Genomic DNA, 16,491 nt, shown 5'->3' with positions numbered 1-16,491 from the left:
GTAAGGATGCTATCGGAAGATGTTAATGCTAATACACACATACATACTACAGACGCCCAAATCACAGCACATTCACTCACTATAAACCAACTATTTCACATCATCAGCAGTTGACAAACAGCAACAGCTATCAGTACAGAGAGTGCATGACCAGGCTGTAACTTTTTTAAAGCTTATGTCCATTGCTAGGTTATGGGCGGATATGGTGGACTGATAATTACAGAGATTCGGTTGGAGTGCCATTATTGAAAGATACTAGATCCTTTATTAAAGTTTAATACACAACATTTTAGCCCAAGCATTAGCAGGACTACATGAAGCAATGTGTTGACTTCATTTCACCTCCCATATATTACTGTTTATGTTGGCCATGCTCGCTCTCCTCATCCTTATCTAACCCTGCCGGTTCCTCGCTCCCTCTCTCTCCGGCGGCCTGATAACTCTTACTGCACAGGAATGCAGAGCAAGTGAGAGAGCACAGCTGTAGGAGGCAAATTTCTCTCGCTTAGGCTGATCTAGGATCAGTTCTTCAGCTTTTTTTTTTTTTTTTGGTAGGGGCAATGCTGGTCCTTGAGCAACACGGAACGGAGTGGGAGGCCGAAGCATTCTCTCGAAACAAAAGCAACAGAGGGCCGAGCGGCACACAATAACAATCGCATTGTTCCATTTGAAAGGCCGACTGTGTTGAGCGCAGCGAAACCGGAGCCCAGCGATTCAGAACAGTTACGTTCGGGCAGTAACGCCTGAGGAGCAGGAACGTAGCCGTGCCGCTATGGGAGATCTATAGATGTCAATGGCCTGCAAAGCGACATGGGACCCCACAAGAGTTAGTCACTAGTACTACATGCTAATGCTGCGATATCACTCAAGTGAAACAGTAATGCCCCCCCCCTAAACCTGATAACTGGTAGTGCTACCCTTGGCAGTAACAACTACCCATTGCCACAGCAACTTAATAAGATTCAAGTCAGGACTCTGAGTTGACCACTTTGGCAAAAACCTTAATTTTGCTTCTTTTGAGACATTCAGTGGTGGACTTGAACTTTCCCAATTTGTGGACAATGGCTCTCAATGTGGTTCACTGGAGTCCCAGCCTCAGCCTCAGCAATGGCTCCGTAACTCTTTCCAGACTGGTCAATTTCATTAAATCAGATCTTTTCCTGTGACACAAGTTGAGTGGCACATTCAGTTCCAATTTGGGACACTTTCCTGTGTGGTATTAAAATCCGATACATATCCAATAGCAACTCAGTCTGAACAGCCAGATTTCGGAATTCATGCGACTTTTACGCCAATCCAATTCGACATTCGCTGAGGAAAAAGAAAGAAAGATGGACGACAGCAGTAGGGGGAGGTGTTCAGTGGTGGGACAGTGAGGTAGCGGACCTCATACTAAATTAGAAAGCACATGTCTCAACCTCTCCGTATATCAAGACATTACTAAAAAAAAACAAAAAAAACATCATCAAAAAATAGCCGAACACAAGAGTGCTCGACCACTGGAACTCCTTGAATGCTCCTGCGATGCTAGCGAAGATTTAACCAAGCTTTTAGAGGAAGCATTGCTCTTTTGGCCATGCGTGTCAGTTTAGGGATGCAAACTGGTTAGAGTTAGCAGGTCTGGCAGTAATCATGCCTGGGTCATGCTTAGCAAGATTATGCTTTCCCACTTGCATGTGTTTCTGCATTGTGGAAATCTGTAGTTTGTAGTTAGCTCCTAAGGGGTTAACTGATTTAGTAGCTGATGGGGTAATTATTTTTCATTGGGGCGATAGGTTTATGGATCATGATAACTGCCATAAACCTACATTTATAACAACATTTCTACAGGTGAATTCTCTGAGATGCTTCATCATTTACCATCCTTGGGCCCCTTTCAAAGTATATGCACCCATTAAGCAACCATGGCATAATCTGCACCATCTGCTGCAATAATCTCATTTTTCCACTTCTTATTTCAGGAGCATATCAAACAGGTCAACGTTATGTAAGCGCCATGGAATTCGTGAGGGTTCAAGCCTCTCTTTTTTTTTTTTCTTTACTAGCTATTTTTTTTTCCCTCTCATTGCATAACTCAGGGTTGTGCCTTCAGGGATCGATGAGATCAACAGACAACAGGTCCGAACCTGTTGTGGCCATCTACCTCATTCTGAACACGTGCATAAGCAAATAACATCAAATGAGGAGAATTCGCCTGTAGCACCATTTATTAACAAGACCCAGCAGCTATAAAGGGCAGTAGACAGCGAGTGCTACAGCAGATCCACCTTACAGCTTTACAGAGTAAACATGGAACTTCTATTAAGTTCTATTTCTATCGATTGCCAACCTGGCCTACTGGATATGTGCTTAGGGGGGCCCCTCAGCCACAAGCAATGGCAATACAGCTTTAGAATTATAAGCGAATGTATGCAAACGAGAAGAGAAGCACTGTACGCCAAGTGTCCCATTACGGGCAAGACACAGTGGACAAATTACAACACATTCAACAACCTGACTGGCTGCCGTCCGACATTGCTGCTCATTTGCATAAATTCATTCGTATAAATCAGAAGGCTTGTGAACATACAAGGTTGTGGTACGTTTCCGCTGGATAATTAGCACTATGTCAGCAATTAAGCAGCTTATTTTATTGGAATGTTACTAGGGGTACAGATAGGACCTATCCAAGGAGTACAATGAGCTGTAATAAGTAGTACAAGCTTGCCATGTTTGGGACTGTAGAGCTGCATATTGAATAAGGTTTATGTTTTTTCCGTTTTCCAGCTTTCAGGAATGAAAAATGAAAGCGCCCAGATGACTAATATCAACATATGCATTTTCCATTGAACAGAACTTAATTTAAGATTTCTATTATCAATTTATGATTTATTTATTATGCATTACTTTCATTCCATCCATATGTTAGAGTTTTAGTAGCATGTAGCAACCAGCAAATACAGATATTAAAAGAGACATTACAATAGACGACTGAAACTAGCTTTGACAAGTGCCTGAGTCAATTAAGCTAATGAAGCTAACTGAGTTAGCTGAATAGATGTTGTATTAGTGCTACAGAGGACACGTTAGAGCCAGACACTGTTGTCTTTAGGCTTAGTCTTTTTCAAAAATCTCTGACCCATTTTTCCCCCACATCCTGTTTTTGAGAAAAGCGAAAAAGAGAGAGGCCGAGAGAAAGAGGGTGTGTAATGTTCCGAGAGAACAATCGCCCCTTTGCTTTCCATGTGACCTTACTTAGGATAAAAACACCTTGAATGCTGAACAAGACACTACAGAGGAACTAAAGGTGGACAAGGGCAGGCACAGTTTGTTGACTTCCATGCTCAAACACACCCGATTACCAAGTTTAGCGAGTGTGATTGGTGTGTGTAATCAATGTCTTCTAACAGTCCAGATTGAGGACAGAGCGATTTCATAGCATCCCGTACTATGACTAATAGGAGCTGAGCTGAACTGTTTTCTCCTACTTTAGGCTCTGAAGACCTTGCAAGGATCTGGCATGTTAGACTAGAGACAGTCCAAATTAAGTCCTGTCCAGACATGTTAAAGAACTCATAACATAATATTACCCTGTTTAAGTACCGTAGATTTCATAATCATAGCCGTGGTGGAGTGGTCAAGTGGACTAAGGCGCTACCACTACAATCCATTGCTACCACTGGTTCAAATCCCGAGTGGCTGCCTGCCATCAGCAGCCGGAGTCGGAGTGAGCACAATTGGCCTTGCTCTCTCAGGGGTGAGCTGATGGCACTTCCTCCCCACATCACCCCTAGAGTGATTTTTGGTCAGCACAGTGATGCTGCATCAGTGGCAGTTGTGTGGCCAAATATGTTTGAAAACATAGAATAGGCAACTTCCTATTCTAATATTTTTTGGGATATTCACCATATGAAGCAATATTCCTTGTGTCATGGAGTGCTTTCTCATAGTCCCTTACACTGCATGCAAACTTCCTGAGCAACATGACCTCTACAGCTGCAACAACTGACCTGTTGAATCCGCTACAGCCTTCCGCTTCCTCTGACCCTTAGTCCTACACTGCCGTCCGTAAGCCAACAGTATGACGGCTTTAACAAAAGAGACAACACTGCATGCTACGTTCATGCTACTACTGCTAGATAATCAGAAGCCTGAACTTTACTAGGCGGTATAAATCATTGAGTAGCCTGGCTGAACTATACTTGACTTTGGCGGTGCTATGGTCTGTAAAGCCATCGCATAGTCACAAAAGAGACAAACGATATAAATAATGTGTGCTAGAATTTGAGATATAAATAAATCTCTGGTTTTGTCATTTCTGGCAGATTCCAATACACATTTCGCATGACTAATCATTTTATACCTCTCAGATTTAAATGCTATACTGCAATAGTTGTAATTAGGGTTGAATACCGCAGTCTGTACTTTTAAGGGTACAGACTTAATTACGTAGGTACTACCGAGCACCAATTCATGTCAAATAATTGGTGCCAAAAAAGTAGTAGTTTGCATTAAAGCTAAATATTCTTATACTAAGGATTCTGATACTAGGGCTCAATTTCATCAGTTTCAGATCATTGGGTTCCTCAAGTGTAATATCACTTTAAAGTTCTGGCCTATAATAAGAGGATTGTACTTACAACAATATTATTGGATCGAAGATTTGGTCATCAATAACCACTGTAAAACTGCTATGCTGATTATTACTTTTTTTAGCCAGCAAGAAAGTGCTCTCATTTATACCTGACTTTTTCATGCATCTCAAAGGGCAGAGTGCACAATTTTATTAATATTTTGTTAGTTTTCATGCCAAATGCCTCAAACTCCAGGTTGCTTTAACATATCATTTGATACACTAGACTCAGCAATTAACAGCAGACAACATACACACACACACACACACACACATGATTCCTCAGTTCAGGAGAAACAGTTCTCAGGCCAAGGGTAAATGTCCCTCAACAGCCTGACATGTTTAGATTGAGCAGGCAAAAGGAGAGAGAGAGAGAGAGAGAGAGAGAGAGGAAGAGTAGAAGAAGAAAAGGCATCTTCAGCAGTAGATGCTGCAGCCACAAATTCATCATAACACAAAACGTTCACGCAAGCCACCCTCAAAACTGGTTTGAGTGATCACATCGCAATGCTTCCCCAAGCCTTACATAACAGTGTTTAGACTTATACTTACCGCTGTCCACTTGTGATCAGATTACTTGATCTGAAATGTAAATGGGATCTACACAACCTGCCTTCGGACCTACTTTTACAACGTCTCAGACATCTGACTCGTGACCAGTGTCATTCCCTCATGGTCTAGCCTGTTAGCAGCCAACAGAGTGAAGGGAACGTCTCAGGGATCAATACGAAGCACAGTCCCTGACTGAGCTGTACTTTCAAAACTGCATCAGCAAATCTGTGGAAAACTTTTCACTTAAGCATTTGCCCGCCGCGCTGCCGCTGACCCACATTCAGAATCCGAAAGGACTTTTTGGGCTGCTGACTGCTGCGCTCCCAGAGGACGCAGGACCTAGTTTGAGTGTTTCGGAGACACAATCACCTCCAAAACACGCCTCGTCATTTTTGTTCTGGCGTCCTCACATCGCCGGTAGTTTAATATTTCATATAACCGTCTACTTGTGCTGTTCTAAAACGCTGAGTCACCCAGCATGACATTTATGAGCGAAAAAGAAGCGAGCGGAAAAAGGCGACGCTGAACCCGTGCGACCTTGGAGACGTGACCACATTAGAAGGCCGAGCGCATCTGAAAATAACGGCCTGGCGCGATAGTGCGCAGCAAGGGTAGCGATCAAGCCATTTGAGACAAAGTCCCCTTGATTATCCCTTACAATACAGCGGCAATGCAGACAACAGCCTCTTAAGTGCAGGTTGAGGTGAAGGCTCCGCCAAACACGATGCAGATGGGTTTCTTAATCATCTGTTACTGAGGCTTGGTGCGTACTCATGAAGGGACACAGGCTCTCTCTTTCCACACGTACACACACACACACACACACACAAGCAGCACTATTTCTTACCTTTGATTTAGCCGTCTTTCATCATCACTGCCAAAGTCCTGAAAAAAGGAAGAGAAAGAGAGGGTAAAGATCTGACAGCTCATACATTATAAAACACAGACAAAAACCCTAAAATAGTAGCCTACTGTAGTGCTGCAGTTACATTTCTGCACTTCAAAATATACTCAGACTTGTGTCGGCCTCCATACGGTGTTGACACACTGTGTTGGGCTTAATGGCGTAGAGATCTGCAGATTGGCTCCATATTTGTGCAATATGATCCTGAGTCTTTATATTTCCAGTACAGTCTCTATAGTACAAGAATATTCAATATTAGCACTCCTCAAGTGTGTTAATCATTAGTGTCTCAGAAAGTAAACTTCAGTGTACTGTGCATAATAAAGTTTAGCATACTTCAGTCGGCTACAGCTGATAGTGAAAGTATGTGAACCCTTTGCAAAAGTTATGGTTGTCTGCATTAATTTGTTATAAAATGTGATCGGATCCTCATCCAAGTCAATTAACACAAAGAAATACATATGATCTTGCAGCTCTTTACTGAACACACTCAACATTCAATGCGGTAGTGGAAAAAGAAAGGAAACTAATTGGAACTTGGAATTAACAGCCAGTTTGCCCCCTGACTTGACAGCAATAACCTCAACCACGCACTTCTGTAGCTGTGGATCAGACCTGCACATCGTTCAGAAGAAATTTTAGCCCATTCCTCCTGGCAGAGCTGCTCTAGCTCCGTCACGTTCTGTGGACGCCTCATGTGTACGGAGCAATCCATAGCATTTCTATAGGGTTAAGATCTGGGCTCTGACTTGGCCACTCCAAAAGGCGGATTTTGCTGTGGACTTGCTCCGGTGTTTTGGGTCATTGTCCTGTTGCATCACCCAACTTCTACATCTTCCCCTCAATGATTGTAAGCTGGCCAGGCCCTGATGCAGCAAAGCAGACCCAAATCATAATATTCCCTTCACCATAATTGACAGTTAGAATGATATTTTCATGATAATGTGCAGTGCCTTTTTTATGCAGCGCTGTGTGTATTTCCAAATAGTTCAATCTTAGTTTTATCTTTCCACAAAGAATTTTGCCAGTACCATCGTGGAGTGTCAGTGTGCTCTTTCGCAAACTTTAGGCATGCAGCAATTCTCTTTTTAGTAAGCAGCGGCTTCCTTCATGGTGTCCTCCCATAGACACCCTGTTTGTAGATCCTCTGAAAGCTCTTTTTAGTCAAAGTAGCTCTAGTCAAGACCTCCAAACTCATTTTCTTAAGAAGACTCCAGTTCGCTTTTTTTAGATCATTTACTAAAGGGTTCAAATACTTTATTCACTAGAACTATGAGGGTTTTATGGCTGTTCTCAATGAATAATCAGAATTTGTGTTATTATTTTAGGCACATTATATTTATCAATACTCTTGGGTAGACTTGGGTGAGGATCAGATCACATTTATTGACAAATTAATGCAGAAAACTGTACAATTCCAAAGGGTTCACATTCTTTTTCTTGCCACTGTAGCATGGCCCCGCTGTCAGCTAGTCCAACATCGCTACTGCGGTGTTAACAAGGCCCAGCTGAATCTACTTCTGTATTGTTAGCTTGGCCCAGATGATGGGCTCATCAAACATTGCTACCGCAGTGTTACATGGTCTCCCGCCAGGCCCCGCCACATTAGCATGGCCCACATGCCAAGCTCGCCCAACACTGGTCGCATAATTATTACAAGACGCCATACACTTCCTGGTCTTGATTTAGCAGCAGAGCAAAGCCGTAACCGAGCTAACGTGTATGAAACGACATGAAATCATTTGGTTCTTGAAATCATCTGTTTTTTCCTTGGCATAGTTAAATAAATACGAGTTTAGTGAACAGAACTGGCATACAAGAACCGCAAAACCAGAAAACTGGCCAATTCCAAAACTATAAGACAGTTTTGGAAGTCCTGACTTTAGCTTGTTAATTTTTGCTTGCTAAAGTTTGCTTGTTAAAGCTGGCAAAGTGGTAAAACACAATGCTTCAGGAAAATATGGTATTGTTGAAACTGGAGAGCAGCACAACAGCACCAGACCGTGGCTTTTCCTGTTTCAATCACACAACAAAGCAAAAGCTGGGGGAGCAAACAGAGATCCACGCTATGCAAAAAACTAACACTAGCCTACCATAGCTTTTACCATTTTGGACTACCTCAGCTGAAGCCATTTACACAAGGAAAAACACTGTCCTATTCTTTACTAGCACGATTCTGTTAAAGCTAACCCGGCTACAACACCTTCAACTTGTGCTAACAGCACATTGCACTGAGAGGACACAATGAGAGGACAGCCACAATGTACTCGGGAATAATCACAGTGCATTACTATGCTAGTCATAGACCTACACCAGCCAATAAAAGCAAAGCACAAAAGAAAATACAGCACGTTTCATTCTTAGGGTTAAATAATGGACAAAGACAGGGGCAATCACCATTTGAACACACACACAAACACATACAGTGAGCACATGTGTCCAGAGCAGTGGGCAGCCTTCGCTTCGGTGCTTGGGGAGCACAGAGGGTTAAGGACCTTTTGGTCAAAGGCCTTGCTCTTAGCCATACCACACGGTCATCGATAACTTAGTGCTCTAACCACTGAGCCACCACTGCCCCCTAGGGTTGTAAACTGTCTTTAAAAACAATAGCCCCAACCGAAGTTTAAATACTAAATGAACGTCTTAAAAGATTTCTGAGAGCTGCAGGCGAAGTATGTGCCTTCATCCTCCCAGCACTGGTGGCAGGGAGGCATCCTATCCAGCAACTGGGTATTAAAGACGACTGAACTAAAAACTGGCCTCGACTCGGACTCGACTACCACCACTTGGAGACCTTTGCACCCTAGCTAACTTACCACACATACATGGTTGATGTCACGTGACTTAAAGTCTGTATTTATCTTAACTTTCCGAGGGCAGAGAAAGCTAAGGAATATGGCTTTTGCTGAGCAAATGCGGCTTCATCACGACAATAACCTCTTAAAAATAGCTTCTCATTGTGTGCAGAAAGGCAGAACACCGGTGATTAGGTTACTGCCAGCAGCAAGGAACAATAGGAAAGGCAGGTGAGCCAACTAAGGGCAACGTCGTTCCACACCTAAAGGGAAGCTACTCAGCTTAAACCGAAACTGCCCATGGGAAACACTATTCCACAACGCAGTGCCCTGCCTCTTTCTCGCTACGTGCAGAAATTCTACTTCTGTTCATTTGACCTTAAAAAAAAGGGCTGTGTCTGAGCGGCCTGATGATCATAACACAGTGCCAAACAATACTCACAGTGCTGTTTACGGTCTCGTAATGTCTGCCTTGTCTTAAGTGTGGGGACCTAAAGCATATCTTGTCAGCCTATAGTTTAGAAATGTATCAGTTTGAGGTGTTAAACATTGGTCAGCTATACAAGCGGACACGTTTAATTAATGATCTGAGTGCAATGATGGACAGACATCCAGTGCTGCTGTTGGTTGGAAGTGTCGAGGTATAAAAATAAAAGCTGTAGGCCATGCCTGAATCATACAATACCCCTTTCCCCCCTCATGCATGGTGTTGTTTGGAATCCTTTTGATTTAGAAACAACTTACTACAACTATTAGCTGGAATTGCGATGACAGAAAACAAATCGACCAATTTTCGGCCAAAATAAGTGATTAGCACATGCATCTCTCATTACGTCGATCCCCAGAGCCGATGGTTTACGTAAGGAGTAACATGTATGACGCTGTGTGGTAAAGCAATACCCAAAGAAAACTTCCACTAGCACGTATTCTATGTGCAATATCACATAGAATCCCACAAGACCAGTGTGGATTCACTGGTGATTTGGGACGGGGAATAAAACGCCTGTGTTTGTATGGTAGACATGGTGACCCCTGCTTACATTCACCATCACTTTTCTACAAGGGATCATTTCACTCCAAAGCTACTCTGAGCGAGATTGTTTACATCTTACCAACTGAATAATTAAGCAAATCCTCCAACATTGACCAACTTGATGCCGTTTAATGCATGTGTGTGATGATTTGGGTATTTTGCATATGATGCTAACTGGTGGGCGTAAAGCGTCCATTGCTTGTTATGTACGTCTGCACACACAAAAAAAGCATCCTCCACGATGGGCTTCGTTTGATTGGCTTTGGTTTCCTTTTATCCATTCCCCTATTACCTCTCCCTATCACTCCCTCGTCTATCCCTCTCTCTCTCTCTCTCCTTGGGCAAGGAGGTGACATCATTGCAGCTGTGTGTTCCTCGGCTGGACTGGCGAGATTGTGCTGTGAATTTAAATGTTGTGTGTGTGTGTGTGTGTGTGTGTGTGTGTGTGTGTGTGTGTGTGTATGGAGCCGTAAGGCGCTGGAGCAGCCCCACCCTCACTAGGGACAGTCCATTTTGTACACTTATGTGGGGGAGGATTTCCAACCCCTCCCCAAAACTATTACCATCCCATAGCGCACAAGGAAGGGGACGGAAAGATACACCGGCCCCTTTTGGGAACCAGCACCAATGATGTCATAAGGAGGGCAGCAGAATCTTCCATTAAGCCCAAATCAAACGTTTATTTCCACCAAGATGGGAGCGCTGTCACCTCAGCAAGGACCTCACAGCGATTCCCTATAGCTCCCAATTACAAATCAGGTGCTTGCTACCTGTTACACGCCAACATTAATGGAAAGGGGCAGCATATGACGTAAGCATGGACACACTCATACGTGCAACACGTTATGTAATAACTGGAGGCCACACAATACCCGAAGGTCCTCCGACTGACTATACTGCAGGGGTTGATGTAATAGAATTGCGCCCATTGGACCTAATCCGCTTTGTTTACCATCGGTGGGGCTTTGAAGTGTGTGGAGTTGGCGTCCTCTGCTGGCTGAGGCTGCAGGGTGCAGCAAAAAACACACCTCACAAACAGAATAAGATGATGTCAGTGTTAGCAAATTGAATTGATGATCCAGCGTGGACAGATGACTGACAAGAAGAAGACGTAGCTCTTAAACCATGCAGCTGAAGGGACAATATGCTTGTACGAAGTCATTATAATAGCAGTCTGATTGAGACTATCAAATTTCCCTTCAGTGGCAGGGAGCTGCCGCCGATACGCAGCCCTAAAACTGCTCAAATGGGGCTGCAGTGGTGCTACGATGAGGTAACCTGAGCACTCCTGTGTCCAGGCAAGAGCCCCAGCAGAGGTCCTCAGGGGGGTTTCTTCTGGAACAACACAGCACCCTGGAGCAAACAGAGCCAGCCTAAGTGGAGCCTCCGTCTCTGCCTCAACGGCCACTGCGTCCACAGCCGGATGAGCGCCAATGGACGATATGGGTGTCATTAAAGGGCATGGCAATAGGTCACAAACCAAACAGGGAACCTGCAGTGGTGTATTTTAATAGTGTTTGTCATGGAACAGGCAAATGCCGGGTGTGCGTGCACATGCAAAGTCAATGGTTCGTCGTGTAGGCAAATGACAGGTGTGTATGCCTGTGTGTGTATGTGTTTGTACTGCCTCCCTCCGTCCTGTCTGCATTCAGACTGAAGCCACACGACCAGACCCTGACTGCTCCCTGATTTAAACCCCCCCCCCTTTTCAGAAGGTCCCAGTCACGGCTAAAAACACAGGACTTTTAGAGGTGTGCAGAGGAGAAGACCACATGTATACATGACACCCCAGCAGACCCTCGGGTTTGCTACCTTGTGGAGGGCATCCAAGAGAAATGAACACCTTTATATTGCAAGGAGGCCAAAAAAAAAAGAGACTCTGAAAAGAATATGGTGCATGTTGACCAAAATGTGGTGGACAGAAACGTGAGATTACAGATGGAGGACTGTCCACTACTACAGCACCCCCTCCTTCTCCTGCCATTCCACACAAAATGATAGCTAGCTAGCTATTGCTAAGTGGTTTGCTGGATAGTTAAACAAGCCCATGAAATGCCTAATGTCACCGAAATCACTGCTCGACTGCACGCCAAACAAACAAACAAACTAGCTAGCTAGCTGCCTCCATTTCTACACTGCATTCTGAGGGGCACTGACAGGTAGCTAGCTTATCTTAGCTTATCGGCTAGCTCATTCACACGAGCAGTTTAAGAGCTTTAAATGCAAAGCACCGAAGCTGTGCTTATGTTTTGAAGACCGGAAATGATAAAAACGAGGAGAAAATCAATGAAGTAAATCCGAACAGTGTCTAAAACGTGGGGTTCCAGCTAGCGCTAACCGCTATAAACACTGCTCCTCTTGGCACAGCATCAAGCCTTTGACAACATTAGCAGCAGGCGTTAGCTGGGTAAGCTATCTAGCTAATGATGATGATGATGATGATGATGATGATAAACCGGCGGCCATGCTAGCTTGCTTTTACATTATTGTCACCTAATCGTTGTCAGTATATCCGCGGGTGTAATAAAGGACGAGCTACGTTAGCTAGCACCTCCGGCCTGCCCCCCCTCCTCACGCCCTCCCCGGCGTGTCGTGAAAAACGCCTGCCGTTACAAAGAGGCTCTCTCTGGCCATAAAGGTTACCGTGGCGTCCCCCGCGTTGGTGGTGCTGGTGCTGGCGGTGGAGGCAGCGCTGGGGGTGGGAGACCGCTGCAGCGTTACCAGAGCCATTGCTGAGGAGATGCCCCCTTGCCGCTGCCCGGCTAGGCTCGTCTGTTTTTGCTCACAAAGTCGCTCCTTGCCCCAAATCCCGCAGTCCCAGGATCAAGTAACCGACTCCACCGCCGTTAAGAATCCATGCTCCTGCTGAAGCGGCTAGCGTTTCCAGCGCCCGTCGATGGAGATGGCGAAGCCGTTCTGTGGGAGCCTGAGCCCTTTTCGGTACATGTAGGCTAAGTACACGGTTTCTGTAAGGTCAGCGGGCTGCTCCGGAATGAGGGACGGCCGCTGGGTTCAGCTGTGTGCGGCTCGGCGCTGAGAGAGATGCTCGGAGCACACAGACCGCTAAGCGGTGAAATCTGAATTCCATGGAGAGTTAACGCTGCTGGTATGTGGAGAGGCTGAGAGTGAGAGAGAGAGGTGCCAAACGTCGCCAGCCAGGACAGGGCTGACTCTGCCTTTACTCACACCATGCAGTCATGACATATGAAATATTGCTTGTCTGCGAAAACAAACTCATACATACATTCAGAACAGACATTTAATTATAATTTAGCCCATATACACTCACACATGCATGTATGTAGGTTTAATTAGGCTTTAATATTTAATACAGGCCAAGCCCAAGCTCTGAGAAACACATCCCCAGACCATCATCCCACCTCCACCCAACTTTGAGGTTGGTACTATACAGTCCCATAGGTAGCATTTTCCTGGCATCCGCCAAAACTCATCCGTCAGACGGTCACATAGTGAAACGTCCGACAGGGACGTCACTAGGGATTTGTTGGATGTGAGGCAAGGTCTTCATGGGACTGAAGCGTGGTTCCATTAGGATGAATACCTGTTAACCAGGTACTCGAAGGCCAGTCTTCTGAGCTGCCATCTCTCTTGGAGAAATGTTGTGTATCCATCTACAGATGCAAAGAGACTGACAAAAGACAAAGCCAACTTCAGCCTTGTGAGAAAAGGAAAGACCCGCTTTGCCATCAGCAGCCGGAGTCAGAGGGAGCACGACTCTTAAGCGATGTTGACCGGCCCAAGCTAGGGACCCGGCCCTTTCCAATTTACTGCAGACCTTGAAAGCTCTTGGTCATGGTTACGATTGCACGAGTACCTCTTGTGTTTTACTCAGTGAAAACTTGAAATGGGCAGAGCGCAACATCTGTGCCAATATAACAGGTCACCTTCAAGTCATTTGTTAACAATGGTAATAAGAGTATATATTAGAGACTTCCTTGCTGCCATGTCTGCATGATCTATAGGCTGCGTGTATTCCGTGAAAATTAATATAGATATTTTTTACATTTTAAAAATTGTACTAAATAATTCGTACGAAGACGAAAAACGTCACGTGACGTTCCTTATTAAAAATGTTGCCCTTACGTCACGCTGTTTTGAAACGCCGGGAAGCTTTTTCCCGCGTTTCGATGCAAGCCCCTGAACTGAGTCCATCATGACCCAAAATGCTTCTAATGAGAGCTGGAAAACCTTGTCTCCGACCCCAGAACTGTGACCATCAACACGGCACGTAGCAACATTGCCACGCCCTCACGAAAAACGCTTACTAATATTTACTATGGACAATAAATCACACCTTTTCTTAACTGTTATTTTCTCATTGTTTTGCAACACAAAATCATAAACACAAAATAATGGCATACAATAATTGTGTATTAAATAAAGCATGCTGTTCTTTGCACAATTATCTGTCTGTTTTCCGTGACTATATTTGTTAACCTAAAAAAGTATACGAGGCGTGTAAGACAGCGGGTTTTCTTTTCACCACTGATTGGCCACAGGATGTCGCTGTGGCGCGATGATTCGAGCTGCCTCCCAGCTCCACCTCCTTCTCTCCACCCTCCAGCTTTACCTCCTTCTGTCTACCTCCCAGCTCCACCTACTTCCCTCCATTCATTAAAGTAATTCAGGTGAGTTTATGATTATGATGTATTTACCATAATAGTAGCTTGTGTTTTTGAAATAGTAAACTAATGTATATAATTGACATATTTTTAAATAATTATCGCAGAACTTAACCATTTATATACTTTTTTATTTTATATATATATATATATATATATATATATATATATATATGTTTTACATATATGTTTTTTCCTTATTTTAACAAAAAAGTGAAAATGGCGAATAATAAATGACCACCAGGGGGTGTTGCAGCCTTTAAGATTCACTAATAGCTCTGTGCCATTGACTGTCTGCACAAAGCTGCAGTGTGTACACAACCCTTAGTAGCACATTAACACTACATAATTAAAAGGTATACTCTAGCATATGTTATATAGCACATATACCTTATAGTGTATACTGTATACCACATAGTACCAGTATATACCAGTGGTTTCCAGACGGTTTCCGTTGTGCGTATTGGGTTGGAGCAAAAATCTCCACCGACCTGGGGATCCCTGAGGCCTAGTGTGAGATTCACAGATACAGACCATTTTGTACTCAGGAAGTCTGCCTGCCTGTGATTACAAACAGGCTTCCTGAAGCCATGTCAGAGCTCAGTAGTGTGTGAGGAAATTGCCTCACAGCTTCTCGTCAGTAACCAGTCAACATTTACGGTCTGCTTTTGACTACGCAACGCAGCAACAACTGTAGATATTCCTCCACAAGCGCCAGAGGGCTGTGTGTGTGGCACACACACGTCTACCTTTGCTCTATTAGTTTAAAATTTCTTTGGTACGCTTTCATGTCCTACTAAATTTAGTCTTCGGCCACAAGAAACCACTGGCTTTTGCCTCCTATTTCTTTCTGACACTGAAAAAAAAAAAATAACCGCCTCCAACGGGAGAAACAGAGGAAGTAAGAGCCACAAGAACCAGTATAAAATAAAGCCTTCTGTAGCTTTTGCCCTAAATGGTTTTAGATCCTCACACAACATGGAATATAAGACAGGAAAGATTTGAGAAGACACAAAACACTGTTTTAAGTTGCTGTTTTTAGTTACTGAGGACAAATGTTTTGGGAACCGTAAAAAAAAAACAATTTCCAGTGATTTTGTTTTTGCTAATTTTAACCTTGCATGGGCCAATCACTGTCCATTTGCCAATGGCAACCGAACAAACTCAATTATTATAAGTTGATTCAATTCAAAGGCTTGTAAAATGACCATAAATGTTCACCTAACTCAAAACAGTGAGTAATATGTGGGATATATTCAGACAGACTTTATTTGGGATTATAGTATATGTTCATAATTTTGTGACATTTCAAGTGAGCGTTAAGTGAATTACTGTAGAGGTTGTTTAAAAAAAAAAAAAAAAAAAAAAACTTTACAAAAATGTACAAAAGTCTATTTCAAGTATTAAATAAGTATATGGAATTATATTAGCATGAATACTTAAAGTATACTTCATAAATGTATTTAAATAAATATACTATTTTATATATTTTAAAAATATTTATTAAAATATAAAAATAAATATTGATTTTAAGTGTTATCAAAGTTTGATGAAAGCAATTAATAGGTATTTCTATCATATTTTAAGTAAATACATACATTTGCTAGCATATTTACAATATACTTAGACAAATCTCAGTCTGTTTTAAACAAACTTTTAAGAGTTTCTTTATACACACAGATCTGATCTACCATTTTCGTTCATACTGTTTGTACTTTATGTATATTTTTAGCAAGAGTAATGATGGTTTATGGTGGTAATAATAATGGTGGTTTATAGTTTATATAGAGGTAGATAGTTTGTGTAAGGCTCTGTATGTCAATAGAAGAATTTTATAGTCAATATGGACTTGGAACTAATAGAAGCTTAACTGGAAGCTAATGCAGTGCTGGTAGAACTTAACTGATATGGTCAAATTTTCTAGTTTTAGTAAGGACCCTGGCTACAGCATT

The 16,491-nt window shown here is 43.1% G+C and overlaps 1 protein-coding gene across 1 annotated transcript in view; it reads right to left on the bottom strand.

The window, feature by feature from the left end:
* Positions 1-13,074, bottom strand: part of ssh1a (slingshot protein phosphatase 1a) — a 52,521-nt gene extending 39,447 nt beyond the window's left edge. The window contains exons 1-2 of the mRNA XM_072664867.1: positions 12,540-13,074; positions 6,012-6,049 (exon numbers count right to left, since the gene is read on the bottom strand). Coding sequence (XP_072520968.1) covers positions 6,012-6,049; positions 12,540-12,626 — 125 coding nt within the window. The 5' untranslated portion in view covers positions 12,627-13,074. The remainder of the gene's footprint in view (positions 1-6,011; positions 6,050-12,539) is intronic.
* Positions 13,075-16,491: the final 3,417 nt, after the last annotated feature.

Source organism: Salminus brasiliensis, chromosome 20 (genome assembly GCF_030463535.1).
Source record: "Salminus brasiliensis chromosome 20, fSalBra1.hap2, whole genome shotgun sequence".
In the NCBI taxonomy this organism is placed as follows: domain Eukaryota; kingdom Metazoa; phylum Chordata; class Actinopteri; order Characiformes; family Bryconidae; genus Salminus; species Salminus brasiliensis.
Note: the sequence above shows the minus strand (reverse complement) of the source record. Positions and strands in the feature narration are given on the sequence as shown.